The 20,455-nt window shown below is 31.9% G+C and overlaps 2 protein-coding genes across 4 annotated transcripts in view; one reads left to right on the forward strand and one right to left on the reverse strand.

Moving 5' to 3' along the window:
* The window catches only part of LOC109617040 (uncharacterized), a 36,874-nt gene extending 26,078 nt beyond the window's left edge, over positions 1-10,796 (forward strand). The window contains exons 2-8 of one of the 2 annotated variants that reach the window (XM_034444067.2): positions 4,833-4,895; positions 5,041-5,313; positions 5,437-5,526; positions 5,604-5,711; positions 6,949-7,149; positions 7,551-7,655; positions 7,812-10,796. In XM_034444067.2, the coding sequence (XP_034299958.2) occupies positions 4,833-4,895; positions 5,041-5,313; positions 5,437-5,526; positions 5,604-5,711; positions 6,949-7,149; positions 7,551-7,655; positions 7,812-8,219 (1,248 nt within the window). In that variant the 3' untranslated portion in view covers positions 8,220-10,796. The remainder of the gene's footprint in view (positions 1-4,832; positions 4,896-5,040; positions 5,314-5,436; positions 5,527-5,603; positions 5,712-6,948; positions 7,150-7,550; positions 7,656-7,811) is intronic. The other variant, XM_066074832.1, reaches the window with a different exon arrangement.
* Positions 10,797-12,250: 1,454 nt separating this feature from the next.
* Positions 12,251-17,775, reverse strand: LOC105344893 (leukocyte surface antigen CD53). 2 transcript variants are annotated; one of them, XM_011452804.4, is made up of 8 exons: positions 17,621-17,775; positions 17,408-17,505; positions 15,951-16,181; positions 15,697-15,771; positions 14,974-15,087; positions 14,613-14,798; positions 12,622-12,705; positions 12,251-12,510 (listed from the first exon to the last, which is right to left on the reverse strand). In XM_011452804.4, the coding sequence occupies exons 2-8, from the start codon at positions 17,471-17,473 to the stop codon at positions 12,445-12,447; spliced, it is 822 nt and encodes a 273-aa protein (XP_011451106.3). In that variant the 5' UTR covers positions 17,474-17,505; positions 17,621-17,775; the 3' UTR covers positions 12,251-12,444. The 2 variants fall into 2 exon arrangements, with proteins under 2 accessions (XP_011451106.3, XP_034299961.2); XM_034444070.2 differs by lacking the exon at positions 17,621-17,775 and having other exon boundaries at positions 17,408-17,530.
* Between the last annotated feature and the right edge of the window lie 2,680 nt (positions 17,776-20,455).

Genomic DNA, 20,455 nt, shown 5'->3' on the forward strand with positions numbered 1-20,455 from the left:
TTTTAAATCAATCATGCAAATAATGGGTTCAATAAGAAAAAATTATTCAGAGATCAGCATTATAGAAAGGGGTTTTTTTTTGTCTACATTGCTTTAATAAAAAAAATTATTTTTACAGATCATTCCATTCTTTAATATCAAACACACACATGCACGATCTTTGCTATCACTGATTAATAGGTTTGTTCAAGTTTGCGACGCAGTAAACATTGACCTTGACTTACATTAGATTCATTTTATTTAAATAATAAAGCAAAGATCTTTTAAAGCGTCCTCGGTGTTTGATAAAGAGACAAAGAACATTTTCTAAAAGTAGCACTTTGCCGAAATATATGCACTTAAGAATGTCACTTATAAACAAAGAAATGAATGGTTATGCAAAACAGTCTCAGTTGAATAATTTCTTGAATCAAATTCATCTCATGAAGATCAGAAATGGGCACAAATGGCCGATGATAAGAAATAAATTTTAATTGCAAACTTTTAAAGATATAAAGACTTTTATTCTCTATAAACTATTCACGAATCGGTGTTTTTCTTTTTATTTTATGGTTTGTTATGTAGGTTCATATAATATGTAATGTTTCACTTCACTTTTGACAGGGTCTACGTTTTAGTGATACTGCTTACATTGTTTTAATATTCATTACAGAATTTACCTCATGGATAGTGTGGTGAATTGCTGTAGCCTATTTGATTTATATCAATATAAAACACCAACTTATAGTTTTCCGACGTGCAGCATATCTATGTTATTATGCAACAAGGTTTTAAAAGTCATATGTTATCTGTTACGATGGAATAAAGTACGTTATAATTGGCCGTCCTTATGTGACACCTAACATGCAAGAAGATACCACCTGTATAAACATACAACTTAAATTTATAAACATCAAAACTTAATTATGTAAACAGACAGCTTACGACTTAAACATACAAACTGATGTTTTCAACATGCATTTAACTTGATATGCATCTATATCTATATACATGTACATACATTTGAATTACTTTGTTTTTCATCAAAATATCTTGCACATTAACTACATGTACATTGCATGTCCTGTGTACATACTTATAACAAATAAATATTATCACAAAGTATGATAGGAGTTGGATGGTATTCCAATATTCATATTTGCTAATAAGATATTCCCAAACTAAGTATCACGTTCAGCATTAATAATATACTTCTATGTTGCATAAGTTAGTGGTCTCGAGCCATTAATGATACCATTATGTATGAAAAATATTTCTATTTTGCTCACATGCATTTTTGAATGTCTCTTTTATTATTTAAAACGAGATAAGTTGTCTAATCGGTTTCTATTTCGTTTTTTATCAGTCTTTTGTCTAAGTGGATGGCTAGTCATAGCCGCTTTAAACCGTATAAACGATATAAAAGATATAAAAATACATTGAATCTTAAATTTAAATTCCAGGAATTTTTCGTTGCTAAATAATTATAGTTTATATCTTTACAAATCATATTTTAAATGTAAGTTAGATATGATGGTTAATTCTGTAGACCACCCAGCCTCCTTAAATAATGTTTAATCTTATGGGCACCTGTAAAGTACATTGTATACCTACATATAACTTCCAATTTAAATTCGTGCGCATTTAAGACAAACTTAATATTGATTACAATGTAACTATTTATTAGTAAGTGCATCAAACTGGTACTCTTCTGTACAAAAAACTTCAATTATTATATTCATGAAACTTTAAGTACACTGTGCATGTAGCTGTTGAATAAAGTAATGCAAATATTTTTATATGTACACGTAGAATTAGTCCGATGCCTCTAATTGAATCAGCTGTGATCGGACAAGTTGATCTCAGAAATAGATTCATTTTGTTTAAATTAACGTATTCCATGTTATATCTAAAATCTTACTTCACTTACCCATACTTTTGTACTTATTTTTTTTTTCTTTTCAAAATTTGAGACCTTGAATTTTTAATGTCTTTTCCCTGTTGAATCTTTAATACCCCCCCCCCCCCCAACAACACACACATAAATCAAAACAAACATAATCAAAGTACTAAAGTACTGAAAGTCGGGCTCTTTTGGTGTGTCTTTGTGCATATTGTGTTGTAAAGACTGAAAATCTCTCTCTCTCTCTCTCTCTCTTTCTCTCTCTCTCTCTCATGCTTTTAATGTCGGCAAAGCGTCAGAGAGCGCCTACATTTTGTAAGCGGCTATAAACAAAAATATGTCTGTCTAGTAGAAAAAAGTTCAACAGTTGCTGCCTTGAATTTTGCAACAAGCGTTTTATATTCAATCCCCATTTCTTCAACGCGCAGCAAAGTAGTTCATGGAAATTCATGCGCATTGTATGTGTCCAATATGCATAGTCTTGTTTTTAAAACACGTTATTCATAAGAAAACTAAAAAAGATAGACAATTCTCTCGAAATTAAAAAAGAAACAAAATGCCAACACTTTTGACAAAACGTGGCTCTTTGTGTAACTATTTGGTATAGCGGAAGCTTTTACTTTGACGCTGTTTGGTTACTTTGACGCTGTTTGGTTTTTTGTTTACTTTTGAAGTTGTGCTATTTATAGTAACATTGGCGATTTGCCTGCCTACAGCCAGGACTCTGTTTTCAGCAGAGCCCGGCTAAAAAAGCATTGATTAATGCAAAAAGTTCATCTAGATAATGAAGTGATGTGATTTGGACTTTTTTCTCCTCAATTATTTTAAATTGTTTTGTTTGAAAACGAACTAGTCAAGAAAAATTAAAATAGAAAAAGTGAGTGATTCTTATGTCGAAATTGCAGTGCAAAAATACGGTTAAATGCAACGTAACGCAAAAGGGAAGTTAGAGACACCCCACCAATATTTCTGTTTTGATGTTGGGTGAAGCTGTATGTGTAGATATTAAAAAAAATGAATTCTTTTAAAAAATTTAAAGACTTGTTTTTAGGATACAACCCCGTTGAATACAGTAAAAATATAGAAGAATTTCAGGTTATTAATTCCAAATACAAATCTACTTTTTCTAGGTCTACATTTTTACTTTTTCACTGTGTCATTGTATTTATTTTTCGAGATGTATATTCTATTTCTTAAATGTAAAATGTCAGCAAATCACCCCATGTAAATGATGTTTAATTTTTGTATGTCAGAATACGTTACATATTAAATAATACAGGTTTAAGGCAGATGTAGTAAAGGGGCATTGTCGTGATTTTAGTCAAAATTCATTTCCCTTTATTTTTAGTGTAAATTGAAATATGCAGATTTGATAATCAAAAAAATAATTGAGTGTTAGTTGTAGAGTTACAATCAAGATACAGAGCTCATAATTCTTTGTTTTTGTTTACATTGATCCAATATACCAGCAAAAATTATTTTTTTACAGCTGATGTTTCTATCTGCTCGTTCGAGCTTTGTATATAGCTTTTTACTTGACGATCGACACTCAAGTTTTTGTTAAAAAATTAGAAATGCATTATTGAAGCATTGTATATATGATTGGCATTTAGTGATAACAAACATTGTTTAAAAATCAAAAGTCCAAAGGAAAAATACGAAACAGGAGCAGAGCAAACACAGACCTCTAAAAAATTGGAGGTAGGATTAGATGCCATAAAGGAGTGAGCATCCTCTGCTGACTGATCACACCCTTTGTGTGCTTTTTGTCGTAATAGGGAAAAACGGTAAATTCGTAGAAATGGTGTGATTAATTATGGCTTAACAATAAGTATGAAAATGTCAGTCAGCATGCGACCCAGTGGAAGATTGAATTTGCTGACAAGGTCGTTGTATGAACCATAGAACTTACAAAAAGATGACTTTAATCGAGATTGTTGGCAGTCTTGTTTTTTTTTTAACTTGTTTGTCAGAAGTTTGCCTCGTTTAAGGGCCTGTTGATGCGTAGAACGTGCTCATGCGTATCAAATTAACTGAAAGGCAAAAACTATATATGCAGGTGATAGAGGTATATTGGTACATAAAAAAGGGAAGTTTACTATAGAAAAATTGAAGTCATCGCGTTTATCATAAAGTTTTGTTATGTTACCATTAATATCCCTTTCCAGTAAAATATCCAAATATGATACAGATGAGTCTGTGGTATCTTTTTTTTCAAGTTGACTGGAATATATCGAGTCGACGTAAGAATGCAAGTAACAATTATTAATTGATAATACGTCGTCGATATACCTGGATGTAGAGTTGACTAACATATGATTTTGGAGTAATTCTTCCTTGGAAAGAGAGATATAAGTTGGATTGCCACTTGCGAAATTAAATCTAACTTCTAATATACAATTTATATGAGTCTTACAAACAAAGACAACGTTGTTTCCTGCTTTGTCAAAGGAGACCAGTACAAACTGATCATGTAATCTGTCTAGTTCTTTTTTCACTTCTAAATTATCAAATATAGAAGGATAGACTGTTTTGTATACTGCACTTGAATGGCTTAATGCTAATTTTTAACATGCATCGAACACTTTTACTGCACTCTGACAACATGTCAATGTCTCCTTTTTCATGTTTGGCACATCGTTTGGCGTATTCCTCTACAGATTTCATAGTATGTATGAAATTAGACTGCCAGTTGAAATATCAGGGTTCCCTAAATTTTGGACCTTTAAGAATAAACGATTGTGTACTATATTAACGTAACCAGTAATGACATGTTCAGCAGGACTATAGTTGAAGGGTGAAGAACAAAATGTTGGATGACTATTTTGCAGGTGCTCGATATTGAGACATTCTAAAGTTGGTTTTTTTTCTTTGTTATTGAAAAGTAGATCAGCAACAAACCCTCTTTTTTATGTTAGATTATCTAATGGTTTGGTAATTTTTTTTTCAGATGACACGTTCAAATTTCATCAAATCCGCCATATTGGCTTGGATAGTTACCATTCTTCTCTCAGTAAGAATTTTCTTTTAGTTGTACTAATTAATGTCTCGATCAATATTATTCTACATGTACTTTTAACTTTAAAAAAATATTTAAAATAATTTTGTGTTTAAAAATCATTTATACACATCAATTTTGTTTTCTTCAATTCTTCTAGATCGCTAGTGGGCCACTGATAAAGATGTGTTTATCAATGGAGGACTATTCCAATCGCCTCAGTGTTCATAAAAAGTTACAGGACTTAAACATCACAACATCCAGTGATTTTAATGGCATCGAAAATACAACCGAACTATTTTTTTATCGTTTGGCCATTTTCTTGGCCTGCGTCTTATGTTATAGCATATTTTTGACAACCTTGGTGATCTTCCCACAAAAGTTCTATAAGATGACTTTATTCGCTGCCCCAGCAATTGTGATCCTTTCTTTAGTATGCATTTAATACACCATTTTAAGTACAGCTTAAATTCAATAATATTTAAGATTTACTTTAAAGACATAAAGAAAAATACTTAGGTATTTTTTAAGTTAATCGAACGTTCTTCTATTACAGATTACCGCTGCCTTCATAGGTTTGACTATTTGGACAGGTTTACTTTATAAGGATATGTACCGTGAACAAATCGATCCTCATAACAAAACGGTAATTTTCTTTCACTACAACCTCAGTTTTTTTAAAGTGTTAATATAATTCAAACAAGTTTTTTTTTATAAAAACAGAGTGATTTGCATGGTCAAATGACATCTTCATTAAAAGACAATTATTGGAATGACAACTTTACCACTGGAACTAAGATCTCCAATGAGTGGAATCATCTATTTATAGACGTAAGTCAATGTCAAACATTTCAGTCACACACTTTAAATCTATTTACGAAAACGTTTATTTTATCTATCATATAGGTAAACACTTATCATATAAAATATTATTTGAATTGATAAAACAGTTTGAAATAAGGGTTCTCATTTCATTTTAAACAAGAAACCTTTCACAAAAAAATCTGAAACATTTAATGTGCATCTGCATGAGATACATGTACAGTCATCAGGTATATTTAGCTGCTCATATGTTCCGTTATTCATTTTCTACGTTTGTTTTTAAAGCTGGCCTGATATTTTCAAATATTTGGTCAAGAGAGTTACAGTTGGTTGCTTTCAGATCGAAGCATACAGATGACAGGAACTTCTAACTGCATGAATTTTTATTGTGCACGATAAGAATAGCAAAAAGATAAAGAAACCGCACCCAAAATACACTCATATTATACTTTGTTTTACAAGAATTGTCACAATGTTCAATTTATCGTGGTACGTTTTCTTACTTCCCGTGCACATCAAACACGTAGGCATTGGCCAATGAGTGCAAAACGCAAAACAAAACGAAATAGTATATCAGATATATGCGATATTCGATCCAGTAGGTAACAACTTATGATTTTCTTCTTCACATAAACACTCGGTTTTTGTACAATGTATTCTAGTTTATGTTTTGCATATGTGAGACGCCATAAAATTAGAAGGGCCGTATTATAACGATGAGCAAGGATAGCAGGTTTTCGTGTGTGTTGTCTGATTGGATATTTTTTTCTAACGCAATGTGTTGTATTCGAAATGCCTTTCTATAATTATATTATTGCGTCAAACGTTACATGAATGAAATATGTTGTGTGACTATATATATATATATATATATATATATATATATATATATATATATATATATATATATATATATAATTATATATATACAATTTATATCTCTTGTAAGGAAACGGCAATTCAAACATACGAATCCTGCAAGGACAGTTTGCATTCGGTATCAATTTGAGAAATATTGGCCATTCTATATCATAATTCATTTTTTCCTTTCGTGTAGCATAGCTGCAATGGATGGAAATTACTGTTTGTACCACACGTTGATAAAGCTATTTTTGTAAAAATGCCCAGCAAAAAATCACATGTATGCAAGGGGATAAAATATGAAACACATATTTTAATTGCAAGCATTTATACATACGTATGATCTCTCTAGCATAGTATGATGACTAGGCATGCAATTTTTCAGTTCGAATGTTGCGGCGTAAACAGAGTGGCGGGGACTACTAACGACTTTGACCACACATCATGGTGTACCACAAATGGCAGTTGTCAGGCCACCGCCTCGCAGATACCAAAAACGTGCTGCAAAGGTTTTACAGAGTATGATTATCAAAATGCTCATCCCGACTGTCATTCCTCTGTCAGCCCCGGCTATTACTATGACAAGGTAACAACACACATACACACACAAATAGGTCAAATATGATTGTGAAATAAAAGAAATAGTAAGATATTTCAAATGTGTATCAACATTTTATTCTCACAATTTTAAATTTGTCATGTTCGATTGAAAAAAATAATATGACCCAGAGACATGACGGTGTTCAATATGAATTTTCAATGGGTTAAATGCAATTAAAGTAAATATATACAAATGATGCGTGTGATTAGATATTTAATTCTATTCGAGTTTAATTTTGTTTTATTGGTTTCAAATATGACATGTTTAGTGTCAATAATTATTTCAATTGTATATTAATCTTCCAATAATTTTTTACAAAGCATAGAACAAGCAATTAGGATGTTTTTCAGTGGAGAAATAAAATATTTCCTCTTTTCCCTTTATAGGGTTGCTTTTCTGTCATCAAGAAAGAGGTTATAAAAGAACGGATTCAATTTGATTCTTTTTCCGAAGACATTCTTAGAGAGGGACTAAGAGTGATTCTGGTCATGGTAAGTAAATTCCTAAAGAAATTTGGTGAATTGTGAAAGTTAACAAAACCCATGTATATCTAATCCTATTTCTACCTTTTGTTTTGCAGAATCATTCAAATTTTTTACATGAACTTGATGTGTGATTATATATCATAACTTTTTGTATGTTTTCAGGGGTCCTGTTCATGCTTAAGCTTGCTTGGAACGTGTGTTATTGGCATTTGTTTGAAGAAAACTACTTCAAAACCTAACAATGGATCAACTGCCCATGGGTATGTAGAGCTCGTGTGTCCAACTTCGCAAACTAACAATGTATCAACTACGCACGGAAATCTTCAGCCAGTATGTCCAACTTCGCAAACTAACAATGTATCAACTACGCACGGAAATGTTCAGCCAGTATGTCCGACTTCGCAAACTAACAATGTATCAACTACGCACGGAAATGTTCAGCCAGAATGTCCAACTTCGCAAACTAACAAAGAATCAACTTCGCAAACTAACAATGTATCAACTACGCACGGAAATGTTCAGCCAGAATGTCCAACTTCGCAAACTAACAAAGAATCAATTGGGCTGTAACATTACCAGAATGTGGATCCGACTTCGCATACTAACAATGCATCAACTGCGCCCGGACATGCCAAAAACTAGATTTCGGAGTTAAACGAAAACGATTATTCTGATTCAATTGTGACTAAACATACCGATGAAAAGAGGCAGCAGATTACTGGATTGTGAAATAAAAATGATTGCACTGATAATATAATGAGAAATGATTTGATTTTTTTTAAAATTATTAGCTGTCTTCAGAAAATGTTTATATTTTAAAAAATATACTTGAAGAATAATTGGTTGGGACTTTCGAATAACATCGGTATGTCCAATTTTTTTTTTGGTGCTGGAGTTCAAGATAACTTTAATACTAAAAACCCATTTAAAGACTAAAGATTTAAATTTAATCTTTAACTTAAGTTGTATCGTCGGAGGCCCTAACTTCGCTTCAGCCAATTCTCGCCAAGGACCATTTCTCATTTTTAAACAAAATCGATGTACATGTAACAATGCACTGGCGAAAAATGGTCCTTGGCGACAATTGGTCGGATGGCCGCACGGTTTTGGAGGTGTGTCCCTTCTGTTTTTCTCGCGTATCTCTAGAAACTTAGTACGAGGTTGATAAAATAATATAATATATATAATGCTAAGTCATACGAAGAAATAAAAGTCCTTTATATGTAGGCTATTAATAATTTTGTGTAACAAGTTTCACCGATCTACTAATGTGGCACATTTTCTTAGGTAACAACTCATGTGCCTTCGAAAATATATATTCTATGTACAAAGAAATACACAAAAGATATGATACTCTAGTCAGTTGATCAGAGTGTTTAGTTAGCTTTAATACTAAGTACCGTGTTGTTGGTTTTTTTTCAACAAAGCAATGTTTCTGCTAAGAACAACTTATCTTTACATCAAAAATATTTTACAACTCATAAATACTTGTACTTAATGCGTTTTTTAATTAAATGCTTTTAAATTAGATTGAAATAATTTATCTTAATGCCCCTAAACAAATGTTCTGGTTTTTCATTTCTTCCTTCAAGTTACATTGTATGCTTTTTGAGCTGTATGTCTCACAAAGCCACCCAAATGTCGCTCGTTTAAAGAAGGCTGACTTTGGGGGGGGGGGGGGGGCTAGAAAACTAAAATATTTATAGAAAAGTACTATATATCTATGATATGGGTCAAACTTGGCCCCATAGTTCGCCATTTTTAAAGTGTTTCCGGTACATTATTATAATGCTATTTTTTTTTTTAGAAGAGTTGATAAACGATATATTTTGTAACCATTTATTTGATTTATTTTCACTCACTTTATCTTTAAGAGCCATCTCAAAATACATGTATATAAGAAATTGCAATTTTTTGCACTTCGAAGCAGATTATAGAAATGATACACATTTCCTCAAACTGTAATATGTAATTAGTAATATTGATTAATATGTAGAAATAAAGTTCTACTATCTTGTTATTTAAATTCATCATATGAAGATATCAAAACAAATCAAACGTTTTGTTTGGAGTATTACAGGTACAAACGTAGACTGGTACATTGGATTTAGTCAAGAATTATGAAAAATACCCAAATGATAGCGTATTTCTGTGTGTAAAACTCCCAGATCGTACAATTTTTACTTTTGTCAATATCTAATAACATTTTATTACAAAGCTTCGTTTTATTATAATAGTCATGAAGCACAACAGCATTGCACACCTACATAATAACCAAACAGCCGTTTTAAAAATAAAATTTTCTTGAACAATCTAAAAATAATTGTGTTCTGTTTACTATGAGTTGTTTTTTAAATTGTATCCCATAGAATTATATTTTTTAAAAGATATGAATATATACGGTATTATTCTAGGATGTATAAAATAATAACTAAAGTTGTTTTTTACAAATATCTTATTCAGTAATAAACAGATTTTCTATTTTCCTGTAAAAAACCTTTTTGTATCTTGTTTGAAATGTATTTCATTTTACTATATCATAACCCCCAATCCGAAGTAGAGGGGGTTATACTGTTTTACATGTACCCTCGAGTGTCTGTCTGTTTGTATGTCTGTTCTTAACAAATTTCTGTCGCATTTTCTCAGCAACTATTTACCGCAGATGCTTGAAATTTTATTACACTTTTAGCTAAGGTATGACACATAGTATAATATTCTTTTGTACCAATCAGATTTTAACTTTCTTTTAAATGGTGACTTTTTTTTTTCTCAGCAACCGTTTATCGCAAATACTTGAAATTCTAACACACTCTTTGTTTAGGCTTGCCATACGATGGCATGCATTTTTTTAAGCAAATTTGCTTTCAATTTCCTGTAAACTATGGACTTTGCTTATTTTGTATATTTACATCAGAACGGAGGATATCACTTCTAGTTCACAGATATCATGTAGCCTTATATATCTTTGATTTTGTTTCTTTATTTGGTTTATTTTTGGCTTCTTTCATTACCTTACCTTTGTGGTAGAGGTTGAAATATAATCCATAATATTTCATTGTAATGTAATTTTAAATTACGTGGTTTTATTTATTCCGTACAAATACATGTATACCCAAGTCAGTGTAATAAATTTTCAGACGTATCCATTTTTTTGTTTTGTTAATTTATCATAAACATTAATACGTGTTAAGAGTTTCAGCTTGAAACTTTACAATATATTATGTTTATGACATACTTTATGAGAAAAAATATATTTATTAGCTGATTAGTATTATTGTTGTTGTCCTGCACTTGGTTACATATAATCCCCAGCTCTTTTATTGACGGTTCACCAACAATCCAGAAAAAATAAAGGGTCATGTTTTATTTTCCTACAGTATTTTAAAATTCGCGAGATGTGCTATAATTTCTTGCTTTTAGCATTAGGATGTGTGTGTGTGTGTGTGTGTGTGTGTGTGTGTGTGTGTGTGTGTGTGTGTGGATATATATATATATATATATATATATATATATATATATATATATATATATATATATATATATATATATATATGTGTGTGTGTATGGGGGGGGGGGTTATATGTGATATCACATGATAAAGTTATAATGTGAGGTTCATCGTGAGCGACAACTGCGGACATATTTTTCTGTTCAAAACAACACTAAGTAATTAGTGTCTTCTGTTCAGTTTTATGAAAATGCACTGTTTGTGATGTCACAATTAAACTTGTGGAAGTCTAATCGGCTTACTATATGTAGATTCTTAATCTATGGGTATTCTTGTGTAAACAAACGTTGCATTTCAATTTCTTGGGAGATTTTTTAAAAATCACTCTAAAACAGGGCAAAATATGATTGAAACTGTACCTAGTTCTTTAGTTCATAAAAAGAACATACATAGACATATGAAATATACCTTATAAAATGTATTGCCTGTTTTGCTTACGAAATTCTTAATCAATTCATTTTTCGAATCAAAACGTTTAAGATATTATTTAATTATGGGTGTTATTTTAATCATCCCCAAAAAGCAGTGAAAGTTTAACAAAGTAATTTAAACATACATTGCAAAATTTATGTGAGATGTACATGTTTTAATTAATAATCACGATCGGAATTATAGGTTCACCTTTCATATGTATTTAATAAAAGGAAAGAAAGAAACGCCAGTGTTTTATTTCCATTTACTAAACAATATTTAAAAAAAGCTACAATACGTATATAAAGCACTAAAAATGGATAGAGATACACGACTATCAAATCTTAAGGACAGCCAGTCCGTTCTTCAGGACAAGAAATAAATTACATAGAAAAAAGGAAAACAAAATCTAGTACTTTAACTTACACTACCAACTTAATAAATTTTAAAAGAAATAGCAACTACATTTTATACGGCTTTGTATTTCAGTGTAGGGATTGTGTAGACCGTGCAACCGACTGCTCTGGTGTAATCAATCAATCAACATTGGGCATCTTTCAAGTGTCGAATCTTGATTTTAGATAGTTTGCTAGCTCTATAGTTTTTCTAGTAGTGTAAGTTGTGATGCAAGATTTTGTTTTCTTTGTTTTTGTCCTTGGTTGTTCCGAAAAATTGACAATTTCAGTGTTTATTTGTATATATGTGTGACACATATGTGTATTCTGTGAAATTCTCATTGTACAATTATGTACTGAAATGCATGTTTTATAATCATAATTAAAAACCTAACAACATCAGTATCCTAGTTTAATGGTCTCTATATCTATTTTCATGTATCTGTCCTGATTTTTTTCCTTGAATTCACATGCCTCTGATCTACACAGCGTGGTTTTTGTCTCCAGTCTGGCAGCAAATTACAAATGCAAACACAACTGCCAGTAACTGAAAAAATAAATCAAATTTTATAAGCATTTGTAACCTAAAAAAGTTTTAAAAAATGAATTATAGATTAAAATGTGCAGCTATATCAAGAAGTTGTGGGTATATATTTACCTCTATTAACAAAATGGTAATACCAACACCAACAAAAATGTTCCCGTATGTCGTTATCTCATCCTTTAAAGCAGCGTAACAACCCTTTAAACAAAACAAAATTTGAAAGTTTATATGCGTCTAAATGTTTTCTTCTAAGATATACTATTTTTAACGCAATATTAGCTGCAAATTTTAGGGTTTTTTTTTTTACGGAAATGTTATTTTCTACTAAAATTACAAAAACTATCACGGTTTTAAACTTTCTGTAAGCCGTATTTTTGCGGGAAAAGCCATGAAGAAGCCTTAATAGGAACAAAATTGAATTATTGTCGTCCTGCCCCCCCCCCCCCCCCCACCCCGTTTTTCTCGCAGCAACTAATTTTTGGGAGTTGATTTTAACCGAAAGTGAAAGTGTTTGGACCTAAAGCACAAATCATCACCGCTGACAAGTCTTAGTTCTTGAATATAATAGAAAAATTCGATGTAATGTATGCTGAAGCATTGTTTTTCAATAAAACTTGTCTATAAACACTTTGGAAATAGTAAGATTTTATATAATACGAACAATTTAGATATTTATGTAGTCTCATGTTTTCCTACGCCAGAGTTTAATATAGTCTCATTCAACCAAAAGCTCGGCTGTCTTCGTAAATCTCCGACAAACAGAGAGGCTCTCTTGCTTGTCGGAGATTAACGGAGACAGCTGAGCGTCTGGTTGAACGAGACTTGAGTTCAATATCAATAGTGCTTGGATCCATACAATTTTTAGAATTGTTTGGATTACTAATACATAGTTTGAAATCTATCTTTAAATATTACACAACATTATTCATATGGGGTTTCTCTAAATTCTTGTCTGAAAAGTATAATTAATATTCATATTATAAAAAAGTGCGTAATTTAAATACAGACTATACTCTGTCCCAAGATATTTTGGATTCACTTTTGGCTCAATTGCTTGATATTTATAAATACCTCAGGATTCAAACGATATTCATTCAAAAGTATGAAAAATTTCCAAGATTTCTCAGTCAAAACGCTCCTGTTAGCATATCAGGTTTCAATACAATGCTAAAAAATGTGATGTCTACGGAGATTTTGTATTGCAGCAAGCCCGGATGATAACGTTGAAATATTGCGCGATGTATTCCGAGTGTATTCCGAATGGAGAAAAGATGTAAACATTCCCCATTATAAATCTCCGTAAGGAATCTGCTTTCGTTCCTGTGAATTTTTCCGAGTGAAAGATGATAATGTGACAATGAAATTATCTTGGAAAATATTCATTTCAACTATTTCAATTTCACTTTTTCACAGGTAAGTGTATTTTTACTAAAAATAGTCCAAATGCGCGGCATAAATATCTTGGGACAGACTATAGAAACTAATTGCCACGCAAGATACGTTGATTTTAAAATAAATGATAATCAATAAAATCAACTCCCGTCAGTACTTTAGTACTTTGATTTTAAATTTACATTTCAAAAATTGAATTATCATGTAGTTCCCCCTCCCCACTTTTTTAGAAGTATGTAAAATATTAATATGAAAATTAGTAAATTAGGAGTGAAATTGAAGTTAGATAGAAGTCATAGATATATACGCTAGCCTTTTTTTTTTTTTTTTTTGCTTGTCAAGATTTTTGGATGAGTCCGACCCCCTACTTTCAAAAACGATGCTACGTGCCTGAATTAATCTGCTATATATTCCATAGAAGAGAAATCTTTCTTCTGACAAAAGTTTTTTTTTTTCAAATCTTATTTATCGTGAAAGTTAAATGCAGATTCATAATCCTAGCAGATTTTTACAGCATAAAAAATTCTAAAAAATACAGCTCATATTGCTTTACATTGGGGATTGCAATGGCTACATATATTGCTATTAATTTTTTATTACGTACAACATTGCAATCCTTATTAAATGTCGTATATGATAGCTCGAAATCGTATTTCAATATTTGATCTTCGCATTTTGCAAACGTCTAAAGGACACGTAGCCATGTAACAGACCTTTATATTGTAATCTGCAGTGCCCGGTTGACACGTAGAAAGTTTGGGGTTTGTCTTATAGTTTGAGGAATCCGCTCCGATGCAGCATGTTTTGGGGATTACGGTAGTCGGGGAAAGACCTGTAATCCAAGCGGGAGTACCGGTGCCGAAGTCTGTTTTAATATCTACAACCCCACAGCATTGTAGCTGATGGAGTAAATGAAAAACAGAGGTAGAGAGTATATATAAACATGTAAATAGCATTAGAAAACATAAATGAAAGCTGTATGGTATCACAAATCATGTTTTAGTTCAGTAGATATACTAGTAAACGAAAATAGTTCATACTGGTAACTAGATTTCATGCTTGAAGTATACTTACTGACATGAACATATAGTTCCAAGCATTTGAAACAGCATTACTGCTGTCAATAGTGTCTGACTTGTAATTATCTTTGAGGGACTTCAACATGCCTTCCTTCACTACGTCTTCAAACTTTAATTTAAATCACAAACAAATATATATAATGAATATTAGTTCTTTTAATTATGTTATATTATTTACTTACTTATATATATATATATATATATATATATATATATATATATATATATATATATATATATATATATATATATATATATAACTTCATCACCATGAGAAGATAATATCTACCATTCAATATCTTATATTGTTATACTTTCATGTTAAATACTGAAATCTGATTGGTTTAGACGCAGTTCACAATCCGTTCTATTACCCTCAGCGTTAGCAACGCACTTAGCAACGGGTAACATTACAAATTGTTACATGCGCGAAAATTATGCGCGTACGGTTCGCCGTAGAATTCACGTTATTCCTATGTAAATGCAGTAAAGTTTTCTTTAAAATTAAGACATTCAGTATAATAAAATAAATAGTGCCTGTTTGGGAGGGTAACAGTTGAAATTGACACCCCTCGAAAACCATTGTCAACCTCCGCTTCGCGTCGGTTGACAATGGTTTTCTCGGGGTGTCAATTTCAACTGTTACCCTCCCAAACAGGCACTATTTATATACTAATAATTCACTTCCTACATTTTGTTAAATCACATGGTCTCTTACCCCACTCTTCATAGTAAACCAGAGGGCAATCGCTGCGATTTTCATCACAAAGAGTATCATGACAAGAACTGCATACTGCAAAGAAAGCACAATTGTTACAAAACTTGACGATGACCACATGAATTGTCAACATTGAAATATTGCAATTTTTCATCAATTTTCCTGACTCTTACATAACGTAACGAGAAAGAAATAGGTTTCAATTAACTTATTTAGAATATACGATTACGATACATTTTGTATATTATACTTACAGTAACCAGCATGCATTTGACCTCACAACACGCCCCAAACAATCCAAGACCGGATACAATAAGAATGAAGGCCCCTATAACTATAAATAATATGGCCAAACTGTCCACCAAGTTTCCCAGTTTGTAACTGGCAACGGTCACGCCATTCAGCGCGGGTTTGACGTCATCATTAATGGCGGAAACATTGACCTTCATCAGGATTCCAAGGACAAAGAGACCAAGGCCGAGAATCTGTAATAAACAGAAAGAATAGTAAGATACGGGTCAAAACTACATTATACAATGCATATGCTTACAAAGAAATCAACTGTAGCTAAATTTAAAAGCTAAATCGTCTCAAATTTGTTTTCTATATTAAACTATAGCACTTTTAAAAAGTTTAGTCATTTTCTATTACAGTTATATACAAACTCACCTTAAATGTGCTTATGGGAAAATTAAGCTTTAACAAAAACGTTATATGGATATGCCTAGAAAGGAAGGCATATCCATGACTTGAACAAGCAAGATTCAATATAATCAAAATGATTTGGAATGTTCGGGCGCAAGCACTAACACTCAAAGAACGATTCCTTATTTCAACTCAAAAAGAACATCGTCGAAGATTATGGTTTCGAGCTTTCAATATTTAAAAAAAATGGATAGATTCAAAGACGGTGATCTAAAAAAGAATTTCTGATAAGGCTCTGATCTGAAGTTTACTGTCGAATTTTGCGATTTAATTTTTCAGATAAGTGTATACTGTTTCAAAGGTATTGTGCTGTGTCTTATCTCCTTCTTATGTCGACAAAACAAACAGAATGTCACAGAGTTTCAGAAGGTAACGTCCTACGAAATAAGATGCAGATCTACCTACAAAGTCACAGTGATGCCATAAAAAATAGATTTCATTAATACTAAAATTATATACCGGTAGTTGAAAAAAATTATCAACAGTAATTGTTCGAAAAAAGAGTGCATACTATGAATAGGCCCAGGTGGATGGCTTACCATTTCTGAAGGATAAAAGATATCCTTTTTTAGTTTAGATACAAAAGAACCCTAATTCACTTATCCAAACTAATCAAGTACTAATTACACCTTAAATACATTGATTTCTTGAATACCTTGATAAGAATAAATGTTATTTTGATTCAAGTCCGTTTAATACTTTGCACTACTTTAAAGTCACATTTGATTTTGATTGTCATATTATTGTAACAATCACATACCCCATTCTCACCCCTAAGAATTAAGTTTGAAATTTGTTCTTTATTCAAATATGTATAATTTTGATTTCCTAAAAGTGTATGATTATGAGATTGGCGAAATGCAGAGAAAATGTAGAGCATACGGATGTTTATGAAACCTGCAAATAAATTCAACAAAATATTCAATATCGTCGAAAGTGGATAATAGTCATAAAGAATAGTTTACCAATTAATTGTTACCATAACACAAAATTATGTTATACTCACAAAAAAGAGAATGTTGATAGCAACAAGGAATCCTTTCCCGAACTTTCCACAGCCGGTTAGTCCCATGGCGTTGTTTTCAGTAAAGAAGGAGGTTAAATCTGTTCACATTTAATAGATTGGAACTTGAATCTTCTATAATTTTAATGTATTACATAATTTGATGCCCGTTGTATAAATTCATAGTCATAATCTTGCTAAAATGTAAGACCTTACCTATAGCTGTAGTAACCTGTCGCCCTTTCTGTTATCTTTCAGAGAGAGTTAAAAGACCCGTATCGGATATGTTCTTTCTTTTTCAAAAGGAACGTTGAACCACGTTATCAGAAAATATTTAAGGGGGAATTTTGAACCACCGCTTCAAAGCAAATGTCCACAAAGTTGGTGCATGCATGTTAAAGGTCAGGATATACCTTCATCTACCTTTCACGTTGCATGTATTACTCTTCTGTTGCCAAGAGGAAATAATGTTGTTCATCTGAACAAAAGATTACATCGAAGTTGGACCAAAGTCTATTCATAAAACATAACTTTTTAATGTTAAATGCCATTTATGTTACTAAAAAAAACAACATTTTCCATGAATGATTAATTGTAATCATTATATTTTAGTTAATACATTCTCTTGGTTATCAAAAGTTTGATTGTGTGTGTGTGTGTGTGTGTGTGTGTGTGTGTGTGTGTGTGTTAATTTAAAATGAAAAAAGATGGTCAGAAAATCTAGTCATCATCACCATATTTAAATATATTAACATAGAATTCGCACCTTAGCAAATCAGGAATGTTACATAAGACGCATATTATTGATCAATCCCTCCCTTTCAACGCTCAATTCCTTATCTCGTTTTCATTTAAATAGACCTTTTAGAAATAAACACTTCATATGATTGTTTGTAACTAACGTAAAGTTTTAATATGAGCCCGTCTTATGATATCGCGGCAGTTAAATCATTTTGTGGAAAAATCTATCAATACTGAAATATACCCAAAAACTAATGTTATTGGGGGATTCCTCTATCGTATACCTCAGTGGTGTTCAGTGTGCCTCTGTTTACAATGTCTAAAAATATCCCGACATCAAATGTCAATTTCAGCGCGTGCTACTATTCGTAAACAGAAATACCGCGATGCCATAGAACCCGCGATATAATAGGAAACTACAATACTAAATAACAATGTCAACAAATATAAATATATTTCGCAAAAGTCTCAAAGAAATAAAATCAAAATTAACTGTAGAAAATTAAACACTTTCAATTTGTTGGAAAACCCATAATACATGTATGTACATGTAATATATTCTACATGTCACAATCTGGCCGTCTAGATGTGGACGAAATAAGGAATCATTCTTTTAGTATTATGAGGTGATAATTTCGGTCGGGGCGTGATCAAATCCGATAAAGCCCGAAGGGCTTTATGACAGATTTGATCACACCCCGACCGAAATTATCATCTCATAATATTCAAAGAATGATTCCTTATTACTTATATTTATATAATTTTAAGCCATCGTACGATCATATATTTAAATATTAATAAGCAAACCCCGCTGGCGCCTCGATTTGGCGTCATTTGTATTATGGGTTATATAGTACAAAATCGATACGTAGTGTTATCACAGGCAAAGACTGGAAAATGTAAATATATATGTATAATGCTCATAAGTAGTCTATGCAGTCATTCAATGTGTTGCTTTAGTAATCATGGTTATCTAAATTTAAACTTAGTAGTACAAGACCTTAAGTCATAATGAAATTGCAAACAATCTCGGGACTCCCTTTTGAAAACTTATGACGGAGATAACAAATCTTTAACAGAAATGAGTCATTAATCTTTTGTTGTATTTATAGAGAATCGTATGGTATAAAGAGCTTACTTCATTTCACACAATATCTGCTAGATAAATTTACTTACACCAAAAGACCGTAGCAATTTTTAACGACACTGATAAAATGAAACGCCTTGTCTTGAAATATTCAAAGAAATAAACTCCAATAACATGCAATGTTTACGAAGGTTTTCAAAGATAGCATATTTTAAGTTCTTACAACAGTCAAATATTCCCAAAATTTCTCAAAATTCTGTTTGAACTACAAGATGCCGTAAATTTTATTCAACTTTGGCTTTATTGAGCAAGTCACCTACAAATATATAAATATTATAAGATCCTTAAACATCAATACATTTAGCTCTAAACTGCAAGGATACACCTATCTAGTATATGGCTGTACATTTCTGCCACAATTTATGTGAAAATTGCAATAATATAAATGAATTTAACAGTAGCTCAAATACCAACGGATAGCAACGTTGTGTTCTCTCTCAACAAATGGTCCGGCCAAAGGACAACCCACAAACAATACAAAGAGAACATTGATTCTCACCCTGACATTCAAACCCACGTATAATCCTGGGATTGGCCGGGGTCTGTAAACGATACATTATATAAATAGTGCCTGTTTGGGAGGGTAACTGTTGAAATTGACACCCCAAGAAAACCATTGTCAACCGACGCGAAGCGGAGGTTGACAATGGTTTTCTCGGGGTGTCAATTTTAACAGTTACCCTCCCAAACAGGCAGTATTTATTTTTTTTATTAAACTTTCATGTTATTACTAAAATCTTATTGGTTTACACGCAGTTGGTAATCCGTTCCGCTTCGCGTCGGTTGACAATGGTTTCCTCGGGGTGTCAATTTCAACTGTTATCCTCCCAAACAGGCACTATTTATTATAGTGTTACCCGTTGCCAAGTGTGTTGCTAACGCTGAGGGAAATAGAACGGATTATCAACTGCGTCTAAGCCAATCAGATTTCAGTATTTAACATGAAAGTATAGTAAGTTAAAAATAGTTTAGTTTCATTCCTTGATATCTACTGAAACACAAATGTTTATATATATAACCATATAACCTCTTTTGGACAAATAATGATTGATGTTAATAATTTCCTGGCCATTAGTAAAAAATCGATGTCAGTGCCAACAGCTGAACAATCATACACATTCGTGGATCTACGCGGATGGGGTCGGGGTACAAACAACGTTAGT

This window comes from Magallana gigas, chromosome 2 (assembly GCF_963853765.1).
Source record: "Magallana gigas chromosome 2, xbMagGiga1.1, whole genome shotgun sequence".
Lineage (NCBI taxonomy): Eukaryota > Metazoa > Mollusca > Bivalvia > Ostreida > Ostreidae > Magallana > Magallana gigas.